Raw genomic sequence first — 16,323 nt, 5'->3', positions numbered from 1 at the left:
TTTCCTCTCTGGGTGGCCCTGGGCAAGTCACTTAACCCCCATTGCCAAGCCCTCCCTTACTACTCTTCTGCCTTGGAACAGATACTTCATATACATTCTAAGACAGAAGATAAGGGTTAAAAAAAAAAGCTTACTATGTGCCACGAACTTTACTAAGCTTTGGGAATATGAATACAAGCAGAAAGAAAGCCAGTCAAGAAACTGACATTCTAATGGGGGAAAGACTAAATACAAGGGGATTGGAAAAGGAGGAAGAGAGGAGATGAGGGTACCCCAGCAAGCACAAGGTAGGGAATGTCCCTACAAATAAAGATAAGGGCATCCTCCTTAAAGCGAAGGTACCAAGAGGAACTGGCCAATAGGAAGGATGGGTATCAGAAAAGAGGACAATTCTAATGTGTGATGTCCACGGGTGGAATGGGCTTCCAGGGTGAAGCTGTGTCTGGGACCATTGGAAAGAAAGAGCAGGAGAAAACACAGGACAAACTCTGAACTCCTTTCTCTGGCATTCAAGGCCTTCCACAGCATGCTTTTCCTACCATTCCACCCCTACATGAACTTTATTTGTCACAGCTTCCCAGGTACTTCAAGATTCCTTTCTATTTAGTTAGGATAGTATCATTGAATCTGTAAGTGTTCAGTGAATGCCTTTGGCATGCTGAGCTCTGTGTTAGCTGCTGGTGAAAACAAGGGATAGATGAGACACAGTGCTTGTGCTCAGGGGTCTGACAATCCAAATGTGGAAGTGATGTTAAGGGATGTGAAATACTTCAGTATTCCAAGGACCTGTGATTTGGTGTGACTGCCCCCTCCAATAATGTAGACTATGGCCCCTCTCTATCTTGGTAGCCTGTCTTCAAGAGTTACTTGGCCAGGTATTTGAATGAATGGATTTGCAATCATGGATTTAGATGAGTGTTTCTTCTACTCCATTTCTTTCTGCCCATCTTGGAGGACTTTCATTCCTGTCCTCACATAATTTTGCGAACCAACCAAATGTAAGACTTCCCTTCTCCTGATAATCCTGAGGATATTGGTAGAATCTCACATTCTCCTTCTGTTTTCCCTTACCCTGGCCTCATAACTAAATAACTTTTTCTTTCATCCATTTCCCTAATGAAACCTTTTACTCTCATTTTTCTTTTTTTCCTTCAAAATTCTCCCTTTGTTAAATATTGTAGTTTGTTCCCACCTACCAACAACTTCTCCATTGCTCTCTGGGGTATTCATTTTCTTCTGAGATTGCTGGGTTCTAAGTCTTTTTTTCTTTCATTAATCCCTTATCTTTTGTTTTAAAAATGATATTAAATATCACTTTCAAGGCAGAAGAGCAGTAAGGGCTAGGCAACTGGAATTAAGTGACTTTCCCAGGATCACACAGGTAGGAAATATCTGAGGCCACATTTGAACCCAGGAACTCATGTCTCCAGGCCTAGTTTTCTAGTTTATACTGCACCTCCTAACTGCCCTCTGGTTCCGTGTCTTTAAGACATACAACACCAACAATGGACTGGTACTGAAAACATTAAATGAATTTATGTATTATTTCTAGGAGATTTGGGGAGTCATTAGAGGAACTTTTCAGTTTCCTAAAGGCAAGTCAATTTACTATCCTCCTCTTGTTTAATATTCAGTTCTCTGTCCATTTTGTACCATCTTTCAGATATACATACTGAGAGAGAAGCTCTAAAGTTTGTCCATCCAGATACATGTCATAACCTGAGTAATAGACATCTTCTTCCACATAGCCTTTCCTGACTAAATGATCAAGAAGGAAATGGATATTTAATGAAATAGAGGACTTCCAAGCATACCTGATGAAAAGACCAGAGCTGAAAAGAAAATTTGATGTCTGAATATGAGACACAAAAGAAGCATAAAAAGTAAACAGGGAAAAGAAATTATAAGGGATTCAATAGGATTAGATAATTTACATTTTGAGTAAATGATCAAACCAAACTCATTTGAGTGGTGATAGATCTCTTCTAGGAGACTAAGCAGTGTTTTGGGGCTTGATGTAAGCAGTTTAATCTGAAAACAAGACTGAGAGTTGGAAGAGTTGAGAAATTCATCACCCAGAGGCCAACCTGGTGATGTTTCTCTGAACTGGCTTAACCTGGTCCCCAGACAACAGACCATCACTGGACCTATCCCATAAACCACTCAATCTTGGTGGATCTGCTGGCATAGTGAGTCAGTCATCACCACACCCCCATGAGGAATTACAGGAGGACTTTAATGGAGAGTATATGAAATAATGAGCAAACACAAGGCAGCATCATTAAATACCAAAGTTCAGAATGTACTCCAGATGTTACAGAAGTTCAGAAGAGAGGGATATCAGTGAGGGCTGGAGGGAGTCAAGATTTGAGAGAGCTCTTTTTCAGTGTTTTATTGTATGTTAATTTTGCCTCTGTTTTCATTTTGGGAGCTTTTTGAGGACATGTCTTATAGGTCCCTCTGAACCTCAGTATTCAGTAAATATTGGTTTACTAATTGAATCAGGTTGGAGATATTGAAGCCCTTCTAATCTGAACTCCATGAATTAAGACACTGATTTATTAAACCCACTTCATTTGCTATCTCTTTACTCCACTTTCACCCCAATGAGGTCCAGGTTTCTGATTATGGTCTAAGGAAAAGAAGAAACCTGGGAGTCAAAGTAAATGGTGATCAGACACCTGTATTACATGGGTCAAGCTCAGGTCCTGAGGACCTTGAATCCTACTCCTTGTCTTAGCTGGAGGACAGAGGGTGAAATCAGGCTATACTGGCCTTTTTTCCTGTGATCTGGGCCTAGGGAAGCTTAGTGTGGGACGACAAATACCAATGTCTCTTGGGACATAGCTTCAAGAGAGGAAGGCCTGAAGTCTTTCCTCCTCATTCCATGTTTCAAAATACCACTTTGGCAAAAAGCATCCTCTATTGGAATGGTGAAATCCTCTGGCAAGGTTATCTTTTCTCAGAGTCCCAAGAAATTTTTCCTTTTGGTGATTATTGGTGTACCCTCTCTGCTGACCACAAGCAGGACTAGAGAGGACTTCTCCAGGGTCTCCAGCAGCCTGAGTGATTTTAAAGGTTCTCATAGGATTGAAGCCCTTTCTGCTCCCTGTGTAACCTTATTCCACCACAGGGCCCTCAGGGAAGGGGCCTTTCCCCCCCTTTCCTAAGTCCATTCCTATTCCTGCTTCAGAATTCAGCAGATTTGCTTGGAAGATTTTCTTTCCAGTCTCTTGAAATTCTTAATTTCAACATTTGGCTCAGTGATCATCTGCAGATGGCCTTTCATGATCCCCTAACAGGTACTGGCACTACTGCCACTCCCCATCCCCCCTTTATATTTACTCCTCTGTAATTGTCCTATGCCTCAAGTAGAATGTAAACGATCTGAGGACAGAGACTATTTGCCTTTGTATCCTCAGAACCTCACATAAAGCCCAACAAATTGGGATTGGGAAGCTCCCCAGAATGGCACCTTCCCTTCAATTTGCCTTGGGTTGGTTGCTGAAACTCTCAGGGCAATAGATCCTTCCATGTTGATGCCAAGCTCCCCTCTCACAGTTGCTCCTAATCTAGCCTGTTATTGCCTATTTTCTGAACTCTGTAGAATTTACTCTCTATACTACTGGCACTTACCACATACTGCCTTGTATGGCTAGCTGCCTTTCATTCAAATCGACACTTATTAAACACTAACTATGTACACTGTTCTGCACTAGGCAAAAGATGAAAGTAGGCAGGGGCCCCTGCACTCAAGGACTTTACCATCTAATGGGAAGAATAAAATAGGAGTGCAGTTTTAGAGTTGGAAGGGACCTTAAAGACCATGTGGTCCAGGACCATCAGTTTATAGATGAAGAAACCAAGCTATCTTCCCAAGTTACTATCCTGTTTTTAGTCTGTGAACTGTCAGGAATCCAGGATTCATCTTTGCAAATCCCTAGGAAATACTGTCTATGCTATTTAACACATGTCCTTGTGTCCCTGCCTATTCATTCAAGTCAATTAACTTTAAGTGCCAGCCGTATGCACTGGGCCACCACCAGATTCTTATCTGTCTACCAAGATGGAATCAGACAATAGCCCCTCCCTCCTAGAGTTGGCAAGTGAAGAGGAAAGTCCAAAGTGAGGATGGTAGCTTTAGAGCTGGTCAGGACCTTGAAGGTCATCCGGGACAAGCCCATCCTCTCGCAGAAGAAATTGAGGCCAAGATTCGCCAATAGGATCAGACCCCTAGCACAACGTGGGCTTCCTGGGCCACTGTATCTCGGGGAGGCTGCCCAGGCCCAGCACGAGGATGCAGTCCAGGTTCATCTCACTCTTGATTGGTTCCCTGACCTCCTGGACCACAAGAGTAATATTCCCCGACCGTCCCAGACGTAGATACCCCTAGGCCGTTCCCCAGGAGGGAGCCTCCGCTGCGCCCTACCTGGCTCCCTCCGGTGGGAACCAGGATGGAACCTGGTGAGATCGAGGCCGTGAATGCAGGCTGGGGCTCCCGCTCCAAAGCCCCTCTAAGCTCCACCCCCAGCAGAGCAAACCTTAATTTTGAAAGGGGGAGGTGGTGCAGCGCGGGAAGGGGAGGAGAAAAAGAGGGAAGAAGGCGGGTTCTGGGTGACGTCAGCGACTCGCGGAGCCAATCGCGAATGGGGGGCGTCACCTCCCATTCAGGACTCCTCGTCTGGGCTTGGAGGGTATGTGAACAGCTGCTTTCTATTTAGCCCCCCCCCCAATATCGGGATTTTGGGGGGTGTGGTGTCCGGGACGCGGGGCTGCTGGATGGGGAGAGGGCCGGGAGGTAGCCTTGGCGCTTCGGGCTGGCGGGCAGGCTGGGCCAGGCCGCTCAGCCTGGGCTGGGAGGTGGGGGTGGGTCGTGGCCCCCTGGGGAGTCCCCGCCCGCCTCCCGAAGGTAGCCGGCTCTGGCCGGTGTTGTTCCCTGGGAGATCTATCCGCTGACTGCGGCTGCCCGTGAACTTGACTGAAGCCTGGGCGGGGGCCTCAGGACTCCTGTGGACTGGCAGGACCCCCGGCTTCTCAGTCTGGGCGTCCTAGTGCTTTGACTCCCGGGACTGGCCCTGGCGGGCGGGCGGACGGGTGGGCATCTTTTCCCCGTCTGACTCTGCTGACCCCGCCTTCGGCCCTGGATCTCGGGGCGCGAGAGTGCCCGGGGAGTGAGGGAGCGGGGAGCGGCGTGGGCGAGCGCGGGGCAGCAGAGGCAGGAAAGGGGGCGGTGAAGGTCGGGAGCGAGCGGGCAGAGCCGAATCTACACGCTCCGGCTCGGGAAGAGGAAATGCATCAGCGTGGGGGGGCGGAGCTTTTGGGGAGGGGGAGGGGCGCTGTCAGCTGGGCGCCGCCGCGGCCGGCCCGCGAGGGGCGGGTCCTCCGACTGGGCTGCCTCTTGGGGGGAAGGGGAGGCTTTGACTTCCTCTGGTCCTGGGCCCGGCCTGTTTACAACCTGTTCTGGCGTTGGCTTGGGCAACCGGGGGCGCGCAGGGGGCGGGGCCGCTCCTCCCTCGTCCCCCCATTTCCCCCGCCCTCTCTTGTTTCCTATTGACTAGAAGCGACTCCATTTTCCCCCTCCCGGTTGTGTATTGGTCTGCGCTTCCCTCCGTGAACTCCGCCTATCGAAAAGCCTGGCTTTGGTTCAAGTTGCTAGGTTCTCTCCTAGCCCCGGAAACTGGATGAGTTAAGAGTAGAAAGACTCACCGTCGAAGTGGATTGGCCAATGGGGCGGCCCGCCTACTGCGGGGGGAGAGGGGCACGCCCTACTCTTCCTCACGCCCCCTCCCCCCGCCCCACACGTGGGAGTCCCGCCCCAAGCCGCCCTCCCGGAAGTCGAGCGCCCTGCGCCCTGCAGGGTTTGAGTTAGGCTAGGCCTGCTCGGGCTGGGCATCTGAAGCTCTCAGCTGCGGAGCCGAGGGCCTGGGAAGGCCAAAGCGAGGCCCCGTGGTTGTGGGTCTTAGGATGCGGGGAGTTGATGGGGATCCTTGGTTTCCCAGTTCCCGCGCTTAGTGTTGCAGAGTCTGTTTTCCGTGGCTGGCTAGTCCAAAGCGAGCGTGGGCTTCGGCGTCCACCATGGGAACTCCACCTACTGCTGGCCTCGGGATGCCCAGCCGACCCCCTCCGGCCTCGGCTGCTCGGGCTTCTCCTATTCCCCACCTGTTGGGAACTCTTTGAGAGTTTCCTTGTCGCCCAGCGCGTCCTCTGCCTTAGCGGTTGGGAGTCGTGCATTCTCAGACCCCACCTGTTGGCAGCCCACGTTTCAGAACATCCAAGCTTAGAGAGAGCAAAGCTCTTAAGGGAAGGAGGGTGGGAGCCAAGCGAACCAGAAACCGCGGAGAGCGATGTTGGCTCCTGTATTTACCTGTTGTCCGGTGCACTGGTTGTCATGCTACACGTTTCGGAAAACCGCATTGTGTAAACAGAGGCTCACCTTAGCTTCCCACGAAGAATCAGTTGTTGCAGGGTTAGCTCCCATTCACAGACTCGTTTACCTTGGGGAGCTTTCAGGCGTACATGTTTAGTCCCGCCCTCCTGCCTCCCTATCTACTTTTCTACTAGCTCTGGCATAGACCCTTATAGCCTAGGAGGCCACTATGGGTTTCCCTTTCCTCCCCACGCCCAATAGAAACAGGCTTTGTTCGATGCGCTAAACTTGACCTAATTCTCATGGTCTTCTGTTTTGGATTGCTAGAAGATTTTTGTATTTGGAGAAGCAGTAGTTGTTACAGCCGAGCCCTCTGGTATATCTTTAAGACCATGACCTCTCCAAAAAGAAAAGACATTTTTGTGGAATCATTTTGCTCATTTATTTGCAATAGGTTAAGTGGATTAGCACTATAAATAATCCTCTGCATTAGGCTCCAAAATGTGTGGTTTTTCCAATTTCCTTTCGATGTGCCCAGATCTCTTTCCTTTTCCCCTCTGCTTCAAATTGGTCACTTCAGTGGACGTATCTCCGCTTGACTTTTGTATTTGACATGAGCACCTGGTTGCTGACTTAACTTTTGAGGATCAGTGATTTCTCCTACTCATGTTAAGATTCCAGGATTTTGTGGTCGTTCTGTTTAGGGTTCAGGATATTTCAATTTTTAAAAAATCACTAACTTCACTCCCAGAACGTGGGGGTTTGGTAGCTGGGTCAGATAAGTCATGGAAGAGACAAAATCTAACGTAATGCATGCCTCCGGTCAAGATGCAAGATCAGGTTATTATGTCCATTTAGTCGAAAACTGCGCTCCAGAATGGTTGCATCTGCGACCCTGTGGTCTCTCCAGTGGGTTGCATGCGTTAACCTGGGAAGTGTGGTAGTAGAGAAGAGAGTGGGGGATGGGAACGGAATCCAGAAGCTGCAGCCTCTCCTGTATAAGCTAGGATCCCAATTGCTGGCGCCACCCCTTACTCGGGGACCCGGAATTCTCTTGGGTTCAGTCTCTAGTGTAAACATTCCACAAAAGGTCTTAAGAGGCACTGCCTCCTAGTTCGGGGGCGGGGTTATCTGCTTCCTGGACAGGTCAACAGTCCAATAGCCATGCTGGCCTGTGTCAATTTGCCCAATCCCGAGGGAGGTGGGCGGGGTCTTAGGGCGACGGGAGTGGGCGGGGTCTATTTCATTTACGGACATTTTACACCACACCAGTTACCTTCCTGGGGTGGTAGAAGATCTGAGGGGGGAGGGAAGAGCAATTTCTCCCAATGAGGTAGCTAGCAGGGTGGGAGCTGAGCGAATCTTCCAATGGGATAGTAGGAATGGGGCGGTCTTCGTGCCTTCCTCCAATAAGTTGCAAAGAATCTCCTAGTTTTCTCCAATGACCTAGAGGCGAGTGGGCGGGAGTCCACTGGCTGCCTCCAATAGGTGGGTCTGAGTTGGGGGAGCTCCCCGCCAATAGGGGTGTGGGGAAGGTAAGTGGCTCCCCCTGCAGTGTAGGGGGGAGTAGAGGGGCGGGTCCTAGGTGACCAGGAGCAATGATTGGTGGGGGACCTGATGAACAGTCGACCGAGCCTGTAACGCGGCAGGACTGGGTCTCCCCTCAGCGGGGCGGGCAAGGAGAGTGGGCGGGATTTCCCGGGTAACAGAGAAGCGGCCGCGGCGGTAGCGGCAGCGGAGACGGTTTCTTCGTCTTTTCCCCCCCCTTCCCCTCCCCCCTCGGAGTTTCCCTCCCCGGGTCTGGCTGCGGCTGGGGAGCGGGGCCCGTGAGCGCCCCAGCCCCCGCCGGGGGACTGCCAGTCCGCTCGGGCCCCGCGCCGAGAGCCCTGCTCCGGCCTCCCCTCCCCTCCCCTCCCCGCCCCCTCGCTACTGCCACCGCCGCCGTCGCCGCCGCTCAGCCTGGGAGCTCTCGCTGCCCGAGACGGGACAGACTTGTGAACGGCCGAGGCAGCTTTGAGGTGAGGGCGAGGGGCTGGCCGTCCGGCGGGCGAGAGTGCGGAGCCCGCCCTCCTTCCCTCCCTTCTTCCCGGCCCGCCTCCCTTTACACCCCGCTGGGCCCGGGAGAAGGAGCGGGCAAGGTTCCGCTCGCCGTGCGGCCCGGGGGGAAATGTGGGGGTGGGGAAGGGACTCGAGGGGTGTGTATGCAGGGGGAGGGGATTGGCCCCCTCTGCTTCCCGTAGAGCGGGGCGGCCGGGGTGTATGTGTGGATGAGAGGGTGTCTCGCGCGCGGGGGGGCGGAGGAGGGAGATGGGGGGCGGAGCGGGGAGCTCCCTGTGCGGGAGGAGGGAGGGAATAGGGAGCGAGCAAGCGTCGCGCCGGTGCGCGCCGAACGGGGCGGGATTTCGTGCCGCCGCCTCGCCGCCGGGGGAGGAGCCGGGCGCGCGCGTGTGCTGGCCGGGCCCGGCCGCCGGGGGCGGGGCCGGGCTGGGCCGGGCCGGCCTAGCGCCAGGTGCTGTTGGCCAGGCTTGCTGGGCCGGAGGGGCGGAGCCTTGGGCAGCCGGGGCCCTTGGCGCGGGAGGCCCTCCCAGGGCGGGATGGGGGCTGGGTGGGCCAGGGCTAGGCCCGGGCGCGGTCTCGGAAGGGGCAGGACGGAAGCCTTTCCAGGCGCGGCGCCCGGGGGCGGGGCCGGCCCGGGGACGTGGCTCGGGGGCTGCCCCGGCCACGCGGGGTTCCGGAGGCTCTGGCGGCCTCCGAAGTGGCCCGGTGCTACTTCGGTTCTCGGGGTTACTTCCGGACATTCTGGGTTTGGGGACTTGAGTGGAGGGTTCCGAGCGAGAGAGCTCTGCATTTGTGTCCTTAGCTGCTCCCTGCATGGATGAAGGCTCTACTCGCCACGCGGGAAGGCAGATGACGGATGGCATCAACGCTGTCGAGGCGTTTCCTGCATGCCAGGAGCCTGACCGGCCTCTCTGGTCCGTGGGCGAGGAGCTGGGAGGCTGCAGGGCCCTCGGGCTGCTGGTGTATTCGGAGATGCAGACTGTAGGGCTGCTCTAGGGATATCCCGGGGTTGGGGAATAGAAAAACCTAGGGCCCTGCTGCCAGGCCCAGAAACTTGCCCTAGAACATTTTGGCATTCGGATTCTGACTTGTCCTCTTCCCCACCGGAGACCTCCAGTTTTGTTCCTGGGGGCGATGGGAGAAGTTTTTTTTTTTTTTGCTGCTTTGTTTTTACAACCACACAGGGGAACCAAAAAGTCACGCACAGAGATACTGTATGGTCAATAACTCCCCATCCAATTCGTCTTAAGTTATTTTTAGGCCCCACCCGACTATACTACCATCCTGCCTGGGAATGATTTGTTTAAAACTAAAAAAGAGACTGGCAAGGTTCAGTTTTCTAGAGCTAAGTTTCACTTAGTTATCTATGCAGAGGTCCCCGTTATTAGGCTAATGGGGGGGGGTGGACATTTGAGGAGGAATGCATTTAGCTTCTAATCTATAAATGTGTGATCTTTTTAGAAGGGAGCTTTTTGTTGCCATTTTGGCTGCTTTGAACAAAACTATCTGACGTGCCCTCTTTTAATTGCATGTGCCAATAAGAGGAGGTACTTACTTTATAAGCAAGTTCTTCAGAACTTACTCATTTTTATTTGATTCTCTTGGGTCTTCTAATACACTCTAGGTAGCTGATGGAAACTTTAGGGGAGGAAAAGTGGGATGTGCTGCCTTCCTACTTTGTAGACCAAAGGGGAGGCTATTTCCTGTCTATTTAAAAGCTGTAGCACAACAACGTTTTTGCATTAAAATGGGAGATTTCTCTTGAATTTTCCTTTCCTACTTAAAGGGTTGATTTTACTTTTTTATGTTAATTGAAACTACTCAGCTTTTTCTACCAATTTCTGAAACTAGTACTTCCATTGGGTCATATAGAAGTAAATATTTGGCAAATACATTCCCCTAATTCTTTTACTTCCCGTATTCTGGTAAAAACAAATGAATTTTTGCGACTGGCTGTGGAAAGACTAAAATTAAAATTTAGATCTCTGTTTTGGCCAGTAGGGGCTGAGAGTGTTCTGCAATCTTGAGCAAATTTCTCTGCTAGAGAGAGGGTATGTCTTGTGAAGTAAACAGCCTGTCTTCTGAGTTGAGTACATGACATTAATGTATGAAGTACCTGATGTGGAAAAGAGAAGTTAAAAAAAGCTTCACAGGCAGTAATAGAAGACACTTTTGTATTTAATTGTAAAAGCTGACTTTTTAGAACTTTGAGATTTATTTAACATTTTTTCCTCACAATAGTTTTGTGAGATAGGTAATGCAGGTATTAAATCACTTTATTAAGGAAATGAAGGCTCTGAGAAGTTGGACACACACACAGCTTATCAAATATCCAGTGGAAATAAAACTTAGGTCTCACAGAACTCTATCCACAGAGCTACTTTGTGTTTTTTGTTAGCTCAGTGTTCTCATTTAAGTCAAACTAATATTTGTACTACTATTTAATCTTTAATCTATAATATGCACATTATGGTTGAGGAAGTATAGGGAAAAAAAGTATAAGAAATAGTTTCTTTCCAAGAAGAGTTTATTATTTAGTTGGGGAAATTTTATACTAACTCAGGAAGAATGTGACATTAATTATCCAGTTTACTAGTAAAGAGGAACAAAACAGTACATCATCTTGGATGAAGAACAAATTGTACAAAAATAGCTTTATTGCACTTTTTCTTAAACTTTTACTTTCTATCTTACAATCAATATTGTGTATTGGTTCCAAGGCAGAAGAGTGGTAAGGGCTAGGCAAGGGGGGTTAAGTGACAAGATTACACAGCTAGTAAACACAGGAGGCTAGATTTGAACCCTGGACTTGCCATCTCTAGGCCTGGCTCAAACAAACAAAAAAAAAATTAGAAGTGATGGAGAGGACTTTTAGAGGTAATCCAGATCAATCTCTTTGTGAATTAGAAATCTTTTCTGGTAGAGAAGAAAAGTGTTCTTAAAGCCTTATTCAGAATGATAGGGCAAAAAAGAGAAAGGACTTTTTAAGCAAAGTGAATGTTAAGTTACTCAGATAAAGAGTAATTGTCCCTTTAAGACTTTGGGTGATTTTTTTAATAAAAAAGGAAAATAGTGTAATTTAATACTTGTTCATTATGTACAGGTTGCTATGTTTGGTGTAGGAGAGTTCCCCCCCCCCCTTTTTTTTTAAACCCTTACCTTCTGTCTTCAATTCAATACTGGGTATTGGTTCCAAGGCAGGAGAGTGGTAAGGGCTAGGCAAAGAGGGTTAAATGACTTGCCCAGGGTCACACAGCTAGGGAGTGTCTGAGGTCAAATTTGAACCCAGGACCTCCAGTCTCTGGGCCTGGTTCTCAATCCACTGAGCCACCCAGCTGCCCCCATGTAGGAGAGTTTTTAAGAAATTGTCAACCCTGTCCAAAGGAGGTCATGAAATTATTGGAATGATAGTACTTGTACTGTCATCTAATTATATAAGCAATATCAAATGCTAAAAGTTAAGAGGAGGTATGATATGGATTTTTTAACAGAAATCTTTGACATTGCCTGTATTTTCCATTGTGTGCCTTCCCCTGTAATTGCCCCTCCCCCCAGCCATCTCTTATAATAAAGCATAAAATCTTTTTTATGGGGGGAAAACAGTTCAGCAATACATCACAAATCTAATGTTTTTAGTACTCCAATATTGCCCCTTCTTCAGCAAAGAAGATAGAAGATGCCTTCTCTTAATTATTCTTTGCAGCCAAGGTTGTTCATTTTTATTTCACAGTATTTAATTTTTCAAATTTGTTTTTATTGTATGTATTGTTTTCCTGGCAATGCTTATTTCAGTTTGTATTGGTTCGTGAGAGTTTTTCCTTGTGTTATCCTCAGTATTCCATTACATTTGTATATTATTACTTGTCTAGCCATTCTTCAATTATGGACATCTTATTTATTTCCAGTTCTTTAATACTACAAAAATAGGTGCCATTAATGATTAGGGAAAGATGGAGCCTTTTTAAAAAAATCATTGATGTAGGAGATCATTTGGTTAGAGTAATCAAAGAAGATTTGAATAACTATATTTGCAGAATCAAATCAGTTCACTCCAGTTTTTGGTTAAAGTGAAAGATTGACTGTCATGGATTTATTTTACTTAGTAGGTTGAAGTAATGTGTAGTTGGACAATTTGATTAAGAAACCCTTTCCATTCAATACTTGTGGAATTTTCAAGTCTTGGAATGAAGAGTATTATGTTGAAATTGGCGTACATAGTTGAATCTGGATTCCAAGGCTCATGAATCCCATTCTGTCTAGTTTACAGACCTAGTTCCCTCTCTTGCTTTGGAAGGCATTTAAAACTCTCACAAATGAAAATAGGAATTTGGCTTGTGCTTTAATGTGACTGCCAAACTGAGTATTCATTATAGGTCAGCACTCTTGGCTAATATATCTATTTTCCCACATGATTTTGATATAAGGAAATAGATGATGGAAGAAGGGATTTCTTATAATTCAGTTTTTGCTTATGATATTGATTGCCCAACAAGAATTTAGAAAGTGCCTACTAGTCAGCCAGGCTATAGACCAAGTGATAGCAAAAGAAACAATTCTTACACTTAGGAACTTCCATTCACTTGGGGAAGACAACTTCCAAATATAAGTACCTACGAGATAATTTAAGAGGGAAGGCACTGGTACCTTAGATAGGCAGGAGGAAGTTTCATGTAAATGATAATCTTGAGCTGAGATTTGAAGGAAACTAGAGGTTTTAAAGAGAGGTGAGGAAGTTTATTCCAATGGAGGGGATAGACAATGATACCAGCAAAGGCATGGATTCATAGAAATGATAATTTAACTTAAGGGATTTATTACATCATTTACCTCACTTCAGGTGGTGTTTCAGGTAATTTGCCAAAGAATATAATTATACCAGAACTGAAAGGATACTAGGGGCATTTTGCATGGTAATTTCCAGCTTGTTTCCATGCTTCCAAGTAGTTAATTCTGTAAAACTATATTTCTGGCATAATCCATTTCGCTTCCCTCCCCCATTAAGTGTTGTTTTTTTAATCATTGAAATTCATAATTGTATCTGAACTCTTAAATTAAATGGAAGATTATTTTTCTTCAATGACTAAAAGCATTCTGTTGGCTAGATTTGTTTGCCTAGTAAAACACTTGGTTTTTCTTTTTCCTTTTCCTTTCTACTTTTGCTCTACCTGATACTGGTCTAATTGAAGATCTGCAATCCAAAAGTCTTTTCATCACTATCTTTTAGGTTTACTACATAGAGACTCCAGATGTTCTGGAAGTAGGAAACTCCTGTACCTGGACCACTTTCTCTGTACTTTTATCTTCCTTTGCTTTTGATTTCACTTCCCCTTTTTCTTCACCTAGTTGTCTTTGTTCTGTTGTTAGAGGCATCATTTGATATCACTTAGCTTTATTTTCAGGACTAAAGAACTTTGGATACCTATCTGGCACAGTAAATAAAGTGCCAGGCTTGGAGTCAGGAAGACCCGAGTTCAAATATGTCTATGTAATTCAGGAAAAGTAATTTAATCTCTGTTTGCTTCAGTTTTTTCATCTGTAAAATGGCTATTATAATAGCACCTACCTTAAAGGGTTGTCATGAGGGTCAAATGAGATAATATCTGTAGAAAGATGCCTGTCTCACAGTGTTTCATAAATGTTTGCTGCTATGTTGTTATATATAACTGGTGGCCTGTTAGATATATATCTTTGTACTCTAGGTAATGTTTGGCCTACTGACTTACAACTACCACTTTGAGGGAATCAAGTACTTGTTGCCAGATAGTAACATTGTTATTGCTCAGTTTTGTTTTGTTTTTTTAAAATTTCTTTTTCTTTGTTTTGTTCTCTTATAATGCTTTAAAAAAATAAAGAATATGAATTTAGACAAAACCAATAACAAAAAGTTTTCTTTTATTAAGAATTGTACCTCCTAAAGTTAAAACTTGAATTACCTTTTGGAAATTTTTTATATTAAAAGCTGGTACTAAAAATTCTATGATTTTAATCAGATCCAGCATGATTACTTCCTCAGGCCATGAAATTATTACTTCCCTGTCTTTAAGGGTTAAGAAGGATTAATTGAAATTTTCAACTCAGTAATTTACTTGACATGTGATTGAAGTCAGTGCACATGAATGTGTGTGTTTACACTTAACTAGAATGTAAGTTTCCTGAGGACTAATTTTGAATGTTTTTCTTTATACCATATCTCTTATATTCCCCCTCCCCCCCAATAGCACTTGCTGAATGTCTTCCTTTCCTTGGGGTGCTAGCGTTCATTAAATACATTTAGTTAAACATTGGGGCATTACAGACTGGAGAGAGAAATAAGAGAACTGGAAAATCACAGAATGGTGAAACTGGTAGGGCTGTAGAGATTGTGTATTTCAACTCTTGCTGAAAAAGGTTAGACCTAGAGAAGGGAAGGAAATGTCCAGGGGGCTTTAATAGACTGCACTAATTTTGGGTTCCATGGATCTTAGATCATATCATTTTGTTCTTTGGAAACCTTCAGGGCTCACTCCCCTTAAAAGATCAAGTTTAGATTCCTTAGCCTGACATTCAAGGCTTTCCACCTTTTAGGGACTGTCCTTTCCAGACTTTATTTTACATTGCACCCAAACTGCAACCAAACAGTTGCTGGCATTTGATTTGATTTGTTTTTCTCTTTGCTTAACTTTTCTCCTGAATCTGTAGATGTCTTTCACCTTCCCTAATATCTTCTTGCTCTCTTCCAAGATCTATTTCCACCATGAAAAAGTTTCTCTGACTCCCCATTTGTTCCTCCCTGGAATTCTCATAGCTCTCTTTTGTTGTTTATCTATTTGCAACGAGCCTGTTCTTCTGGTTCAGATTGTGAATTCTTTTTTTTTTTAATGAATAAAAATTTTATTTGGTCAATTTCAAACAGTATTCCTTGGATACAAAAATCATTTTCTATTCCTCCCTCCCCTCCCACCGCCCCTCCCATAGCCCATAGCCGATGCGCAATATTACATGGGTTTTACATGTGTCCTTGATCTGAACCCATTTTCATGTTGTTGGTATTTGCACTAGAGTGTTCATTTAGAGTCTGCATCCCCAATCATATCCCCTAGACCCCTGTAGTCAAGCAGTTGTTTTTCTTCGGTGTTTTTACTCCCACAGTTTTTTCTCTGCATGTGGATAGTGTTCTTTCTCATAGATCCTCCAGATTGTTCAGGGGCATTTCATTGCCACTAATGGAGAAGTCCATTACATTCAGTTGTACCACAGTGTATCAGTCTCTATGTATAATGTTTTCCTGGTTCTGCTCCTCTCACTCTGCATCAATTCCTGGAGGTCGTTCCAGTCTCCATGGAATTCCTCCAGTTTATTATTCCTTTGAGCACAATAGTATTTCATCATCAACATATACCACAGTTTGTTCATTCATTCCCCAATTGAAGGGCGTCCCCTCATTTTCCAATTTTTTGCCACCACAAAGAGCGCAGCTATGAATATTCTTGTACAAGTCTTTTTCCTTGTTATCTCTTTGGGGTACAAGCCCAGCAGGGTTATGGCTGGGTCAAAGGGTAGACAGTCTTTTAGAGCCCTTTGTGCATAGTTCCAAATTGCCCTCCAGAATGGTTGGATCAATCAGATTGTAAATTCTTTAATGCTAGAGACAGTTATTTATTCTGCATATAGCAGGTGCTAAATAAGTACTTCTTGAAGGAATGCATCCACACTGATAAAAATGTATGTGTTCTGAGTCTGTAAGGAGTTAGGATATCCATATTTGCATAAGCAAAGTCATAGCTGTCATGACTTCATTTGTGCATGAAATAATTCAACTTAATATGGGCTTTTATCTTTTTATCCAGTTATGGTCTTTTGATTATTTGTTACTGTTTTTTGTTACTGTTCCTAGTTTCACTGGACTAATATGCAATTTC

General features: G+C 46.0%; 2 protein-coding genes across 4 annotated transcripts in view; one reads left to right on the top strand and one right to left on the bottom strand.

The window, feature by feature from the left end:
* Positions 1-4,386: 4,386 nt before the first annotated feature.
* The window catches only part of SIN3A (SIN3 transcription regulator family member A), a 77,165-nt gene continuing 65,228 nt past the window's right edge, over positions 4,387-16,323 (top strand). Inside the window, exon 1 of one of the 3 annotated variants that reach the window (XM_007478187.3) lies at positions 4,387-4,694. The gene's annotated coding sequence lies outside the window, so the exon portion shown is untranslated. Of the gene's footprint in view, positions 4,695-7,721; positions 7,856-8,247; positions 8,386-16,323 lie in introns of those variants that run through there. The other 2 variants (XM_056799110.1, XM_001379892.5) reach the window with 2 other exon arrangements.
* LOC130457067 (translation initiation factor IF-2-like) lies at positions 6,785-9,165 on the bottom strand. The gene is made up of 2 exons (XM_056815348.1): positions 7,644-9,165; positions 6,785-7,295 (listed from the first exon to the last, which is right to left on the bottom strand). Exon 1 carries the CDS (start codon positions 9,163-9,165, stop codon positions 7,705-7,707), a length of 1,461 nt encoding a protein of 486 aa, XP_056671326.1. The 3' UTR covers positions 6,785-7,295; positions 7,644-7,704.

Source organism: Monodelphis domestica, chromosome 1 (genome assembly GCF_027887165.1).
Source record: "Monodelphis domestica isolate mMonDom1 chromosome 1, mMonDom1.pri, whole genome shotgun sequence".
Taxonomy (NCBI): Eukaryota; Metazoa; Chordata; class Mammalia; order Didelphimorphia; family Didelphidae; genus Monodelphis; species Monodelphis domestica.
This window is presented reverse-complemented; position numbering and strand designations above follow the sequence as displayed.

What these genes read in the sequence shown, in the direction of transcription:
- LOC130457067 (XM_056815348.1), bottom strand. Translation starts at nt 9,165, where the DNA reads ATGTCCGGAAGTAACCCCGAGAACCGAAGTAGCACCGGGCCACTTCGG.